Source organism: Amblyraja radiata, chromosome 25 (assembly GCF_010909765.2).
Source record: "Amblyraja radiata isolate CabotCenter1 chromosome 25, sAmbRad1.1.pri, whole genome shotgun sequence".
Taxonomy (NCBI): Eukaryota; Metazoa; Chordata; class Chondrichthyes; order Rajiformes; family Rajidae; genus Amblyraja; species Amblyraja radiata.
The window spans coordinates 26,970,833-26,986,515 of record NC_045980.1 but is presented as its reverse complement, the minus strand read 5'-3'; the positions used below and the strand labels follow the sequence as shown (position 1 = coordinate 26,986,515).

The 15,683-nt window shown below is 42.4% G+C and overlaps 1 protein-coding gene across 1 annotated transcript; it reads left to right on the top strand.

Moving 5' to 3' along the window:
- The first annotated feature begins 4,401 nt into the window (after positions 1-4,401).
- LOC116987508 (immunoglobulin lambda-1 light chain-like) lies at positions 4,402-7,852 on the top strand. The gene is made up of 3 exons (XM_033043577.1): positions 4,402-4,488; positions 4,583-4,930; positions 7,327-7,852. Exons 1-3 carry the CDS (start codon positions 4,443-4,445, stop codon positions 7,647-7,649), a joined length of 717 nt encoding a protein of 238 aa, XP_032899468.1. The 5' UTR covers positions 4,402-4,442; the 3' UTR covers positions 7,650-7,852.
- The last annotated feature ends 7,831 nt before the right edge of the window (positions 7,853-15,683 follow it).

Genomic DNA, 15,683 nt, shown 5'->3' with positions numbered 1-15,683 from the left:
TAAAGACTGCTTCAACCACATTTTTAGAAACGTAATTGATGAGGCTTTCTCCATTCTGAGAGATGTGTTTTGTTTCTTCACTTTTTGAAGTAGGCGTTTATTTTTGTGTAACCGGTGACGTTTAGTTTTAGATTACCCCAGACGAATTGTCCTCGCCCTTCACATGCTGTTAAGACCCCGCATAATCACTTGTGCTTCAATTAAAGCACCGCTCACGCTACTAATCGTCGAGCAATTCTTCATTAAACAACTCACTCGTTGCAGATATGGGTCTACTAGTAATAATTTTCTGAATTGCTTCAAAGGCATTTACATTTCAATACTCTGCTCGATTCTGCGATGAAGTATAATTGAAACACTAGGACCCTTTCTCTTTTGTATTCGGTTTTTCTGGCGTTGGATGCTAACACTGTTACCTTTCCTAGGTAGTTGTTGTACCTCTTTCTAGCGTATCCTCACCAACAAATCGAAATAATTCTGCATCTCAAAACACTGAAAATTGTCAAAATGTAAATATGAAGGTCCTCGACCCGAAACGTTAACCATACCTTCTCTCCAGAGATGCTGCCTGTCCCTCTGAGTTACCTCAACTTTTTGTGTCTATATTGTAAAGAACATTCTTTTGTATCACTTACCCTGCCAAAATTGACATTTCACATGTTCCCACATCCCGCATTTACCAGGCCTTTGCCCATTCACTGGAACTATCCACATCCACGGTGGCCTTGTTTCGTTCTTCATGTCATTAACAAATTCAACAGCCAACATTTTTTTTTAGCATTTTTGGAAATTGTGGCTCCAGCAGTGATCTATGAGGCACATCAGTTTTTGCATCTTTCCAACCCGAATTTTGCCTATTTATGCGTGTTCTATGTTTCAAACTAATCGCCCAATGTTCTTTTCTTAACCATAAATACCAAGACTCGTAGAAAATAGGTGCAGAAGTACGCTATTCGGCCCTTCGAGCAGCACCGCCATTCAACATGATCATGGCTGAGCATCCAAAATCGGTATCCCGTTCCTGCTTTCTCCCCATATCCCTTGGTTCCATCAGCCCTAAAAGCTATATCTAACTCTCTGTTGAATACAACCAGTGATTTGGCCTCCACTGCCTTCTGTGGCAGAGAATTCCACAGATTCACAATTCTCTGCTTAAAAAAAGTGTTTCCGCATCTCTGTCCTAAATGGCCTACCATTTTTTTAAACTAGGACGCCTGGTTCTGGATTCCCTCATCATCGGGAACATTTTACATTCATCTAGTGTATCCAATCCCTTAATAATGTTATATGTTTCTATAAGAACCCCTCTCATCCAAAATTCCAGTGCATATAAGCCCACTCGATCATATGTCAGTTCCACCATCCCGGGAATTAATCTGGTGAACCTACATTGCACTCCCTCAATAGCAAGAATGTCCTTCCTCAAATTTAGAGAACAAAACTGCACACAATACTCCAGGTGTGGTCTCACAAGGGCCCTGTACCACTGCCGTCGGACCACCTTGTTCCTATACTCAAATCCTCTCGCTATGAAGGCCTACGTGCCATTCGATTTGCTTCACTGCCGACTACACCTGCAAGCTTTCTTTCAGTGACTGATGTTCAAGGACACCCAGTTCTCGTTTCACCTCCCCTTTCCCAAATTTGACAACATTCAGATAATAATCTGCCTTCCTGTTTTTGCCACCAAAGTGGATAACCTCACATTTATCCACGTTATACAGCATCTACCATGCATCTGCCCACTCACCCATCCTATCCAAGTCACCCTGCAGCCTCATAGCATCCTCCATGCAGCTCACACTGTCACCCAGCTTTGTGTGATCAGCAAACTTGGAGATGTTGCATTTAATTCCTTCAGTTATAATATAATTATATAATCGTTAATATATATTGTTAATAACTGAGGTCCCATCACTGGGCCTTGCGGCACTAGTCACTGCCTGCCATTCTGAAAAGGACCCGTTAATTCATACTCTTTGTTTCCTGTTTGCCATATAGTTCACCATCCATGTCAATACCCTACCCCCAATATTACCACATTATTTACCATATCAACCTTTGATTCCTCACCTTATCAAATGCCTGCTCGAAATTATATCTGCCTGGCATGGTACTTCTTCAAAGACTTTCGGTAAATTGGTGAAACATCCTTCATAAATTGATAAATTGTAGGACCAGAATTAGGCCTTTCAGCTCACTAATTCTACCCGGCCATTCTATCACGCTTGATTTATCTCTCCCTCTCAACCCCATTCTCCTGACTTCTCCCCATAACCCTTAACACTCTTACTAATCAACAACCAATCAATCTGCAGCTTAAAAATATCCATTGATTTTGCTTCCACAGCGTTCTGTGGCAATGAATTCCACAGATTCACCACCCTCTGACTAAAGAAATTCCTCCTCATCGCCTTTTGTAAATGTACGTCCTTTTATTCTGAGGCGATAACCTTTGGTCCTGGACTCCCCCGCTCGTCGAAACATCCACTCCACATCCTCTCCATCCAGGAGGGGAGGAGGCGCTCTCCTAAAGTCTACTATCAATTCCACCGTCTTAAGAGCATTGACTCCAGGATGTTACGAAGGCACCAGGACACCAGCTGTGTTACTACATGCCGGTAGGCAGATTCCTCCCCAACCTGGATCAGTCCAATCTCTTTCTCAACAACATTTTGACTTTTGCGAGATAACCGTATTGATCATTTTGTCAGTACCCTTTATATCGTTTTAGTGACAGCTTGCAATATTTCTGTCTCTCTTCCTTTCTGAATGAAAATGATCACCAAGGAACATCCATGGTAGTTTTGAAATAAAAACTCAAACCAATGAATTCAGCGCTGCAATGAGATGAATTAAGATGCTAGAATGAAATACAATACATCTTAACACCCTGTCAGCCCGTGGCTCTATCAACTTCCTAATGATTGCAACTTTTGTGAGTTTGTTCCTTGTTTCCACCACCATGTCTGCAGCCGTTTCAGGAATGTTGTCCGTGTTCTGTAGTAGTGCAGACCGAGGAAAAGTTGCAGTTTACATTATCTGTCATCTCCATATAACCCCAGATCCCTTACTTCATTATCCACTCTGTAGGTTGTAATAAAAATGACAGAAATCCTTATTATCATGCATTAACACTTCTAGCTGACGCCCAACAATACTTTAATATGCTCATGGAACGCTTCGTCATATTTTTTTACAACTGGCTGTTCAATTTTCTGATTTCCATTCATCTTTGCTCATAGAAATTTTTTTTGCTCTTAATTTACTTTAACATGTTTAGATAATCGTGGATGTGACATGCACTTGGATTTTATTTCTTGTGGCTCGTGTGTAATTTCTGTCTTTTGAATGATTACTTTGAAAGCTTCCGTCTACATCTGGAATTTCCGATATTTTAATTGAATTTGCTGGAGGATTTCAAGTTCAAGTTCACATTTAGTGTCACATACACGCACCAATTATGGTACAGTGATATTTGAGTTACCGTGCAGCCATTCAAGTAAAAATAACACAATACATTCGGCTGGCTCCGTTCCATGGCATGCATTTACCCCTATACAGCATTCCCTCACCCTCACATTTCTACTTTAATTAATGATGTATTGTTCTTCCCATGCCCTTCAATTCGACCGTCTGAATGGTCAACATTTACTCGTTCTCTCGCATTGCGATGAAGACATATTAACAGACTCTGTGTTCAAAAGGGAACTGCAGATGCTGGAATATCGAAGGTACACAAAATTGCTGGGGAAACTCAGCGGGTGCAGCAGCATCTATGGAGCGAAGGATTCAAAAGGGAACTGCAGATGCTGGAATATCGAAGTTCAAAAGGGAACTGCAGATCCTTCGCTCCATAGATGCTGCTGCACCCGCTGAGTTTCCCCAGCAATTTTGTGTACCTATTAACAGACTCTCTTGTGCCGTTTAATTTCACCATTAAAGTGGACACTTTAAATCCAATGAAGGGGCTAATGGTGGAATGGTGCCTTGCGATATTACACTCCGAATTATTTGTAGGAAAAGGACAAATGTATTATTTTATAATTATTTGGGAGCTTAAGGTGATTAGTGCAAAGTCTCTACAGTGCCATAATTCAACACAGCTGACACCGTTTACTCAGTAAATAAGAGCCTGCTCTCACACACCAGTTCCCGTCTGAGTCTCAGAGCTTCTCTCCCCCTCCCCCCGCCGCCGTTGAGTTCACCGTTGTCTGCTATTCTCCTCCCACTTAATACAACATGAATATTTCTTTCTCCCAAAGGGCTGGAGCTGCAGAAATATCATTTTACCCCGAGCCAATAATTCAGTGAATCGATGTCACGTGGATAAAGATTTGCATGAATAATTAATAATTAGTGACTGAAGACTTTAAAAGAGAAACTTGGAAAGGACTCAAAACCGCGCTTGTGTAGCAAAATAATCCTTTATCACCTTCAACATGGCTGAATGGGTTTTGGTTCTCGCCTTGGTGACCTGTTTCCACTGTGAGTAGAGCGCAGAATGATTAATGCTGTATCGTTTTACATTCTGCTGTGTTTTTTCTAATTGTTCTGTATATTTATCTGTTATTTCTATCAGCTATAAACGCGGAGACTACCTTGACTCAGATCCCGTCTATATCAAAATCGCCGGGAACAACCGTCAAAATCACCTGTACACTGTCAGGGGGCAGCATCAGTAGTTTGTACACGAGCTGGTACTGGCAGAAGCCGAGCAGCAGCCCTGTCTTCGTTTGGTATGAAGACTCCATCAGAGGCACCGGAATTCCAGACAGATTCACGGGGTCCGTGGACTCATCCACGAACCAAATGCATTTAACCATCACCAACGTGCAATCGGAGGACGCTGCCGATTATTACTGTGCTGTGTGGGACGACAGTAAAAAACAACTCACCTTTGGGAGAGGAACCAAACTGAATCTAAGCAGTAAGTAAAGTATTCATGGTGTGAAACAACGAATGGTTGAACTTAGGTTTTGCTTTCCATCATAAATCCTCGGTAGAAAGATCCTATTAAACCAAAGTAGACAGAACGGGTCAGCCAGCATCTCCGGTAGACGTATAGATGGGCAACGTCTCGTGTCGGAATCTTTGCGAGACTATCCCGAACGGAAATATCATCTTTCTTTGTCCTCCAGAGATGCTGTCTGATCCGCTGGATTACTTCAGCACTTTGTGTTGTACTCAAGATGCCAACATTCGTTGTTTCTCCTACGTGAACTTGTTTTTTTTAAATAATCCTTTACCTCCATCCCTACAACACTCCGGGAAATCTGCGCTCATCTATCCGTGGCTTCTAGATCATCGTGGAATTTAACGCTTTCACAGACTGACAGCTGTGCTTCAAAGTTGTTAAATTCTGGAATGATCTGAAGGTCTATTTCCCACTTTCTTCCCTGATTTTCACGAAACCTGCTCCTTTAACAGGAATACTGATTCTCTGATTTGAAGTATCCTCAAGTGGCGGGTTCCATGTGAGACTGCTGCTATTGGTCACTTTGCTTCAATAGAAGCGGAATGCAAACCAAAACTGTTGCCGTTACTTGAACAAATGTTCGGGAAATTATGAGATTTCATTAGCTTACAGTATATTGTGGACACGGAGAATACCAACTCTGAGAGTGGGCCAAATAGAATCATTGGAAACATCCAAAGGAAAGTTAATGAACATTTGGCAAGGGATGTCGGTGAATTTAAATGGGATATTTTTGAAATTGCAAATACCCATTAGGGCAAATTGCGCGGTTGATTTCTGATCGTTTTAATGATACCATGAGGGTGAAGTGGCGTTTAGACAGGTTTACACGCGCTCCCTACAACAGCGCTAAAACTAATTGTCAGGGAAAAGGTTAAGAACAAATATTTAAACGCTTCGCACGGCAGCATTTAAATTCCCTTTACGCGTGTGGAGGATTGTTGCAAGTCTGATTCAGCTCCGAAATTAGAAACAAGAGCAGAACCGGATTCGGGTTCATTTCTCGTTCAGCGAGCCATTGCCACCTTAGCTGATCACATTTGTGTGGAAATGCCGTCAGACTCTTTGTACCCACCTTGCAGAACCTGCAAGGGATTTTGATGCTGGTTCTCCGATTGTCACCGAGTGTATGATGTAGCAGAAAACGCAGACTGTTCATTATGCTGTTAAACATGATCCCTCTGAGTGGTGATTTTTTTTTACGGGCAGGCAGTTGGTAGACCGACATGTCACAAAGCTTCAAAGAGCGAGATATCATTTTGCCATTTTCGGATAAATTAGTGCAGAAATGGGCACACGTGTATACGAGGTTATTGCTGAATTGCCTTGAATCGTACGATTGGAAGGAAATAGTACAGCGTATTTAAATTCAGCATTAGCTTGAAATGTTTTTTAAAGTCCGAATATGTTGAATGTTAAACCCAGAGCTGTCTGGACATGTGTCAGAAGGAATTTGAATCTGACCAAAACATTTCTTTAGTTTTACCTTTCATTTTTCTGACCGCCATCATCATTGAATCATGGACTTTCTGGACGATGTGGAAGATTCACTAATAAGTAACATTCTAAAGACTATTCCGGGATAGAATTGGGATTACTATTTAAACAAGCATTAATTTGGAAATGCTGCTCATTCTGCCAGGATGAGTTGTGATTCCATTTTTTCCTGCCCGTTTCCATGATCTGAAGAAAATCGTAGACTACATGTTTTACCAAACCTCGGATATTCGCACAGTGAACATTAACTTATCATGATTCTGCTGTATAAAATGAGGTTTATAAATGAACGGGAATTGTAAAGCCAGTCCAGTACACGGCCATAGAGCCACGGAGTTATGCAGCGGTGGAACAGTCCTTCAGTCCACCTATTTCATGCCGACCGAGGTGCCCGACTTGAGCTGGTCCAATTTGCGCGTGTCAGGCCCATATCTCTTTGAACCTTTCTTATCCACGGATTAATTCAAATGTTTATTTAAATGGTGTTATTGTACCTGCCTCATCAACTTCTCTGCGGAACTCATTCCATGGAGTCAACGCGTTATGTGAACAAATGTTGCCCTGAACCTAAACCCACTAATTCTTCATTCTCCTACTACGGGGAAAAGCCTCCGTGCTAACCCTATGTATTCCCCTCGCGATTTTGTACACCGCCATGCGATCACCCTAAGGTCTTCTACACTCCAAGAACTAACGTCCTCGCATATCCAATCTATGACTGTAGTTCAGGCGTTCGAAACCTAGCACCGTCGGCATAAATCTTGCCTGGAGTCATTCCAGCTGAATCGATTTTGACTTATAACGACAACTGATAAATAATTCACGTATTTATTTCAATTCTTTATTTCCAGGTCCGCGTCCCCCCACCGTTTCCATTCTGGCGCCATCAATGGGTGAAGTCACCGCAAAAAGTACCGCCACCCTGGTGTGTTTGGTGAGCGGGTTCAACCCGGGCGCTGTGGACATTGAGTGGACCGTGGACGGCAGTGCGAGAAGTGACGGCGCTGCGACCAGCCGGGTCCAGCAGGAGAAGGACAACTCGTTCAGTGCGAGCAGTTACCTGACTCTGCCAGCCGCCTACTGGAACTCACACGAGCTTTACTCCTGTGTGGTTAAACACGAAACACAGGCAACCCCGATTAAGGCCAATATCGCCAGATCCAGTTGCCTCTAATTCAAAGGATCATATTCCCGATTTGCTACATTTCTTTGTAAATTAATCCAATATTCAGATATCGAATGTTCGCTTTAACAGGGTAGTTGTTCAAACGCAGCACGTGTGCATTTTGTTGCCGTGAATGCGCTGTCCGTATTTTACGGTGAACTGACAAACAATAATGTAACATTTAATGCAATAAAACAGATTATTCTACTTACGATGCATCGTTGTCATTTTCTGTGCAAATGTCCTTGCCTTCAATAGAATAAAAACAATAATGTCCGATGATGCCAGTGTGTATAAACTGGCATTTTGTGAAACTTCGTAATAATTCAAATAAACTGCATTTTCATGATTGATGGTGATCCATGTGTTAGGACAGTTGAAGGGACCGCTTGCAAGAACCCCCCCAGATTGTAGGAATTAGGTGCAAATCCGTGTCTCCTATTTTGGATATCCCAGAAATACGGAAGTGCAGTCTTGGCATTACGCTAATATGCTTGAAGTACCCAAATGTGTCCAATCGATCCGCACTAAATTTCACAATATATCAGTATTTATACAATGAAAAACGCGATGAAAAGTGTGGGTTGACGGATTAGTTAACCGCGGCATTACCGTGGTCTTTAATCAGCTCAACATTAATCACCAGAAGTGGTCATATATTTAAACTGTATAACGAGAGGAATACATTTCAGGCTCGTAGGGGTGAGCGCTAGGGGGGGCTTGAAGGGGGATTTCGCAACAACAATTAACCGGAGTAAAAGTAGTTACTTCGCGATTCCCAGAAACAGATAAACAGCTTTCGGGATGTGGCAACTGCTTGGATGTTCTTCTCTGGGAATAAAAAAACATGTTTAACAGGGGGAATAAATTGTGAAAATCTGGGGGAAATCTGCTTCCGATGTGGGTAAGTCCTATCTGGAGAGATTCTCCACTACGATGTCAATTTCCAGTAGTACAATAACAGGTTGGGGACGTGTGCTGTCTATTTTTACCCCATCCCTTCCTCCACGGTTATCATTCACTCCCTTTCCCCCTTATTTTGTGGCTGATTTCATTTCTTGTTCCTTTTCACCCACAGCCATTGCCAATTAACCCCCCGCCCCCATCTGCTGATCAACCCCCTCTCACATGTATCCACCGATCTATCACTTGGCCAGCTGTATCGCACCTCATATCTATTTTACACATTTACCCCCTCTGTTCCAGGGACACGACCTGAAATGATACCTCGCCATTCTAATCAGATGTTGCCTGACCCGGCGAGTCATGTGGAGTCTAATGGCGAAGTCTTGTTTTGCTGGATTTGTCCGGTATTATGACCACCTCTCTGATCGAATTTACCTCTTCAATCCACTTCTTGTCAGACTTTTCGATGATCTACATTGATATCCTGCACCCAGTTGCAAGTCGAACATATCTATGCGTTGTCCCCATTTTCCTACCCCCGCGAGGCTTCCTTTACTTTTGATGGGCGACGGGTATTTTGGAAATAGTGGTCAGCGTTTAGTGTTTCATCAACGCAGTATTCCTCAACCTCCATACGAGCTTGGATATTTGGCCCAGCAAGCTCCACGGCGCCATGTGGTTTATTTACAAGAGGTAGTTCAAACAGGTACTATAACAACATTTAATAAACATTTGGACAGGTACATTGATAGGAAAGGTTTAGAGGGATACGGGCCACCGCGGGCAGGTGGGACTAGTTGGGCCGAAGGGCATTTCCCTACTGAATAACTCTTAGTGATACTTTTTTTTAAATGAAAATAGGTGCAGGAGTAGGCCATTCGGCCGTTCGAGCCTGCACCGCCTTTCAATATGATCATGGCTGATACATGCTTACAGCGGATCTGCAGAAATGATCGGGACCTGTACAAAAAGAAGCCCAGTTGGCAGAGGAATGCGGGGGGCTGGTGGGCAGGAGCACTCATCTCTGTACCGTAAAATAAAGTTGTCTGGCTGCTCACAATAACACAAGATGTAGCTTCGAGTAAATGTTCATCCTGCATGAAGTGGCGCTGCATTCGACGATGTTCTGTGGCCCCTGCAGTTATCTTGCTCTTAGATGCTGAATCTATCCAAAAATATTGACATAATCTGCAGCACCTTTGGTATATTTACAGTTCTTGTCATTTATGGGGAGGCAAATGTAAACTGGTTGATGTGAAAATGCTGGTATTGCCCAAGATGCAATTCGGTGTATTAAAACAATATATCAGGAGCATACAGCTAGGATTAAGGTAAATGGAAACATATCAAAAAGGATCCAGTTAGAGAGGGGCACAAGGCAAGGATGCTGTCTTTCTCCTACTCTCTTCGTTTTGTATATTGAACCATTAGCACAAGCAATAAGGCAGAGAGAAGACATGCAGGGGGACAAAATAGGGGGGGAAGAACATATAATTGGTCTTTTCGCTGATGATATCATTATTTTTCTTGAACGACCAGATATATGTCTCCCAAATCTAATGAACCTATTTGAAACATATGGATACTACTCAGGGTATAAACTGAATATAACAAAAACACAAATTATTTCATTCAATTATTCTCCATCCCAACAAATCAGAGATGCATATAATCTGAAATGGAATTCTAAAACGATGCAGTATCTTGGTGTAACTATAACCAAAACACTCTCCAACTTGTTTGAAACTAATTATAACTAAATTGAAGAAAACATCAAAAAGGATGTTGAAAGTAGGTCGACCCTTCCTCTAGACTTCAGTGCCAGAATACAAACGATAAAAATGAATTAACTAATGAACTACCTAAACTAAAAATGAACTACCTAAACTACTATATTTATTCCAATCTCTCCCAATTAATGTCCCCCGAGATAAATCCATAGCCTGGGATAAAATGATCTCTAGATTCATTTGGAATAGCAAAAAACCAAGAATAAAACTAACAACACTTCAACTGCCGAAAAGCAAGGGTGGAATGGCTTTACCAAATCTGAGGAAATACTTTTATGCAGCTCAACTCAGACCTCTGGCTTGTTGGTGTACCCCTGATTATGAATCTCGATGGAAAGAAATGGAAAGGGAGATACAGGGTTACCAGATCCAGATTTTGATGGGAGACTAATATCTGAGAGGGGCTTTGAGACATGCTATGGACCCAACACTAGCATTTACGTTAGAAATATGGAATGTTGTAGTGGAAAAATACAAATTAAAAAGAGGGGTTCACGCATTGAAGTGGTTCGCATATGACTCAAAGTTTAAGCCAGGGGTGTATGATTCAAAATTTAAAGAATGGGCACAAAAAGGCATAATGGCAATGTATACAGTTTCAGAAAATGGCGAGTTTATGAGCTTCCAAGATTTAAAGTCAAAGTCTGGTCTCGAAAACAAAGATTTGTTTAGATACTTGCAATTAAGACACTACTTTACAAAAGAGATAAGGCCAGAACTAGATGAAACTTCAAATAATGTGATCAAGGTGATTGTGGATGCATACAAACAGAAGGGGTCTCGGGTCAACTCTGCTTTCTACCAAGCTCTGATGGGAAGCGGGGGGAGAATCAACGCTGTACATAAAAACAAAATAGGAAGCAGAATTAAAGATTCAGATAACAGAAGAAGAATGGTATCAAATGTGTGAAACACAATGTCCTTCCACAAGCTCACTTGTATGGAAAGAATTTTTCTGGAAGAATCTATCTCGCTTTTTTATAAGCAGCCAACTTGCTGTCCAACAACACTGTTGGAGGCTGTGTGGGAGTACGGAGGCAGACCACTCGCATATTTTCTGGAACTGTGTAAAGATAAGGCCATAATGGGAAAATGTTAATGCAGCTGTAAAAAATATCTTGGGTTATAAAATCCCAAATACCTGCCATGTGATGTATCTGGAGCGTATTAAAGATATTGTAAAAATAAAAGATACATATTTGATTAAAGTTTTGCTTGCAGCAAGTAAGAAGGCCATTACCAGGCAGTGGCTTAATGAAAAAGTCCAAAACAGGAACAGTGGTTAGAAATTGTGCGAGACATCTTTAATATGGAGAAATTGACATATTCCTTGAGAGTCAAGGATAATTCATTTGAGAAGATTTGGGAACAATGGACCATTTATTTGAGCCATGACACCAATTAGATAAATGCCGAGCTAGATATGGGAAGATTGCGTTATATAGAACTAGATGGTATGTTTGTATGAATATTGAATTATCTCCAGATAACTAATCAATGTAATGTTTTTTTTTTTTTGTTTTTTTTTCTTTTCTTTTTTTTTCTGTGATTTAAATATTTTTATTTGAATTTCACAGCAATTTGCATACATACAATGATAACAGACAGTGACAGTCAAGGCATAATTGTGCAACAGTATGTAAGCGACCCTCAAAGCCCTTACCCGTACCTACCTTCAACCCACCTTCAACCCACCCGAATCAGGTCGGAACCAAACGGGGACAAACAACACTCACATACATACACATCCACACAAATATGGTAAGATAAACGAAACAAAAAGTACTAAAAAAAAATTTTTTTTTATTAAAAAAAAAAAAAAAAGGGGTCACTAATAACAGTAAATAAGGAAGTAATTAAATAAATAAGTCTGTGTGTGGGGGGGGGGGGGTAAGGGGAGAGCAGCTGCAGTAGAGCAGAACAATGGTGGAGAGCAGTCAGTCCTCTTCCGAGTCCGGGGTCAAGTTGAGAGAGTTAACAAGTTCCAAGAAAGGATTCCATGTATCTAGGAATGTCTTGGTAGAGCCTTTGAGAGAGAACCTAAGTTTTTCAAGCTTTAAATTGTAAAGCACCTCCTTAATCCAGGGGGCGTGTGTCGGGGGACAGGTGAGCCTCCAGTTAAGCAAGATCAGTCTCCGGGCTAACAAGGTTGTAAAAGCTAGGACCCGTTTCACCGCAACAGAGAGGTTGGTGTTGGGAGGGGTACCGAAAATGGCTGACAGTGGGTTTGGAGGAATAGTCTGGCCGTAGGCTCTGCTTATCAAGTTGAAAGCACTCCTCCAAAAGGCTGCTAGCTTAGGGCAAGAGCAAAACATATGGCTGTGGTTGGCAGGAGATTGATTACATCTGTTGCAGGTGTCCCTAACAACGGGGTAAATTCTAGATAATCTTGCATTTGTGTAGTGGACTTTGTGAAGGACTTTGCATTGGATTAGGCCATGACGGGCACATATGGAGGAAGAATGGATCAAATCCAAGGCAGAGTTCCATTGCTGGTCTGTTAGTTTCGTATTCAGCTCACCCTCCCACGCAGCTTTTAATGAGGTATGAGGTTTCAATATAACCGACCCTAACAAGTTATACAAAACAGAGATGCATTTCTTCCGGTTGGGATCTAGAGCTAAGATGGTATCGGTCAGGGTTTCAGGGGGGCGATTTGGGAAATGGGGGAATGTCTTCTTCACAAAATCCCTGATCTGGAAAAAACGAAAAAGGTGGGAGTTTGGGAGGCTATAGTTGGACGAGAGCCCCGCAAAAGACGAAAAGATGCCATCCTTGTGTAGGTTTTTGATACTACTGATACCGTTGCTATGCCAGGTTTTGATTGCGTGGTGTGTACTTGAAGGTTTAAAGATGTGGTTTTTAAGCAGTGGGGTCAAGATGGAAGGGCCTTGTAAACCAAAGTTTTTCCTGAGTTTACTCCATATCTTGAGCGAGAGGGATGCAATTGGGCCTGCACCCACAGATGTTATAGGAAGGGGGAGTTGGGAGCATAGGACAGACCGCAACGGGAGATGTGAACTCGCCTTTTCCATGTGTACCCAGGTCGGTAGGTGGTCGCAATCATCATTCATCCAATACAGGAGTTTTTGCAAGTTAGCTGCCCAATAGTGTCGCCTAAAGTCAGGAAGTGCCAAACCGCCATCACTCTTAGGAGACTGCAGTATCGCCTTTCGGATTCTAGCCGGTTTGCTACCCCATAAAAAATTAGATATTGTCCTTTCTAATTTATCAAAAAAAGATTTAGTGATAAGTATAGGGACGTGCTGGAAAAGATACAGGAATTTGGGTAGGACGACCATCTTGACCAGATTTATCCGGCCCACGAGGGATAGCGGTAAAACTGACCAGCGGTCAAAATCTCTTTCAGCTTTCTCAACCAGAGGCAGAAAGTTTGTGCGGAACATATCAGATAAGGGTGTTGTGATAAAGACAGGTAGCGAAACCCGTCCTCTGCCCATTTGAATGAGGTTAAAGAGCGAGGGAGCTGCTTAGCCAATGAGTTAATCGGTAATAGCTCACTCTTTTGGTAGTTAAGTTTATAACCAGAATACGCACCAAACCGTTCTAAAATATTCGTAATCACAGGGAGAGAGCTGACAGGGTTCGAGATGTACAGGAGCAGGTCATCCGCATACAATGAGACTTTATGAGTTGTGTCGAACCGTGTAATAGCTTTAAAGCCCTTCTCTGAGCGTAACCAGACCGCCAAGGGTTCTATCGTGACAGCAAACAGGAGTGGTGATAACGGTCAACCCTGTCTGGTACCTCTCTGAAGGGGGAAGTGGGACGACAGTGTGCCGTTTGTTTGTACTGAGGCCACCGGGGACGAGTATAATAGACTGACCCAAAGAATAAAACTGTTACCGAGGCCAAAGCTTTTTCGAGGGAGACCACTATCTCCGGCGTCTCACTACTCGGTGAATGGATGATGTTAAGGAGACGCCTAGTATTGTGGGAAGACTGTCGGCCTGGTATGAACCCTGTTTGGTCTAACGAGATAATAGAGGGCATCATTCGTTGAAGACGGAGCGCAAGGGCTTTAGAGAGGATTTTGAGGTCCACATTCAGGAGTGAAATTGGTCTATAGCTACTACAAAGCAGGGGATCTTTCTCCTTTTTAAGAATTAGGGAGATAGTAGCCCACGACAAGGTGGGCGGTAGGCGACGATGTAAAAACGCCTCATTGTACATATCTCTCAGGACTGTTGCGAGGAGAGCAGCGAAAGCTTTGTAATATTCTACAGTGAAGCCGTCAGGGCCGGGTGAGTTTCCGCTTTGCAGCGATGTGATGGCTGCTTAGACCTCAGCAACAGTTATGGGACCACCCAAGTCTCTCGTGGCTTCTTCGTCAATTCGGGGAAACGTCATACTACTGAGCATGTCACCTGCAGTGGGAGGACAATCGGAAACGTATAGTTCAGCGTAGAATTTAGCAAATGCTTCATTAATTCTAAGAGGATCAGTATGAATCTCCCCTAAGCTGGATCCAATGGCTGGAATTAGCCGTGAAGTCGCCTCGGTTCTGGCCTGATGGGCCAAAAGCTTCCCAGCTTTATCCCCAGATTCAAAAAAGTGTTGCCTAGATTTAAGCAGTCGTAGCTTGGCTTTATTAGTAGACGTGAGGTCAAAGTCTGTTTGTAACCTAAGGCGTTCTCTATAAAGGTTAGGGTCTGGGTCAGATGCATTTTTGTCATCAATGTCCTTTATTTTTTGTAACAAGTCTGCCGTTTGGGACGTCTCGGTTCTTTTCAGGTTGGAGACAAAAGAGATAAGTTGGCCCCTAATATAGGCTTTTGAAGCTTCCCAGAGTATACCTCTTTCTATGTCCGGCGAGTCATTCAGCTCAAAATATAAGGTGATTTGGGAGTGCGAGAATTGCATGTAGTGAGCCTCTGCTAATAATGAGGAGTTGAACCTCCACTGTTTAAAGGGGTTAGTTCGTTTACGAAAGTGGAGATCGAGGGAGGTTGCAGCGTGATCTGATATTACGATGCTATAATACTCGCTGGATTTGATTTTGGAGAGCAGTCTGTTATCTAAGAGAAAGAAGTCTATACGGGTATAGGTACGGTGCACGTGGGGAAAAAATGAAAATAATTTTGTCGTGGGGAATGTAAATCTCCATGGGTCTGTGAGCCCAAGTTGTTTGGCGAAAGCATGCAGAGTCTTACCTGATTTAGTTAAAGTTCGAAGATCTGTCCAGTATAGGGTCTTGGACCAGATTAAAATCTCCACCCACAATGACGTGGTGATTTTCAATATTTGGGAGAGATGTTAAAAATGTGGTTACAAATGAGCTGTCATCCCAGTTGGGACCGTAAATGCTGGCCAATATGACAGGTAT

Excerpts from the sequence above, each read along its gene's own strand:
- LOC116987508 (XM_033043577.1), top strand. The coding sequence starts at position 4,443 with ATGGCTGAATGGGTTTTGGTTCTCGCCTTGGTGACCTGTTTCCACT. Across the intron at positions 4,489-4,582 it reads CTTGGTGACCTGTTTCCACT|CTATAAACGCGGAGACTACC; the intron begins GTGAGTAGAGCG and ends TATTTCTATCAG. Across the intron at positions 4,931-7,326 it reads AACCAAACTGAATCTAAGCA|GTCCGCGTCCCCCCACCGTT; the intron begins GTAAGTAAAGTA and ends CTTTATTTCCAG.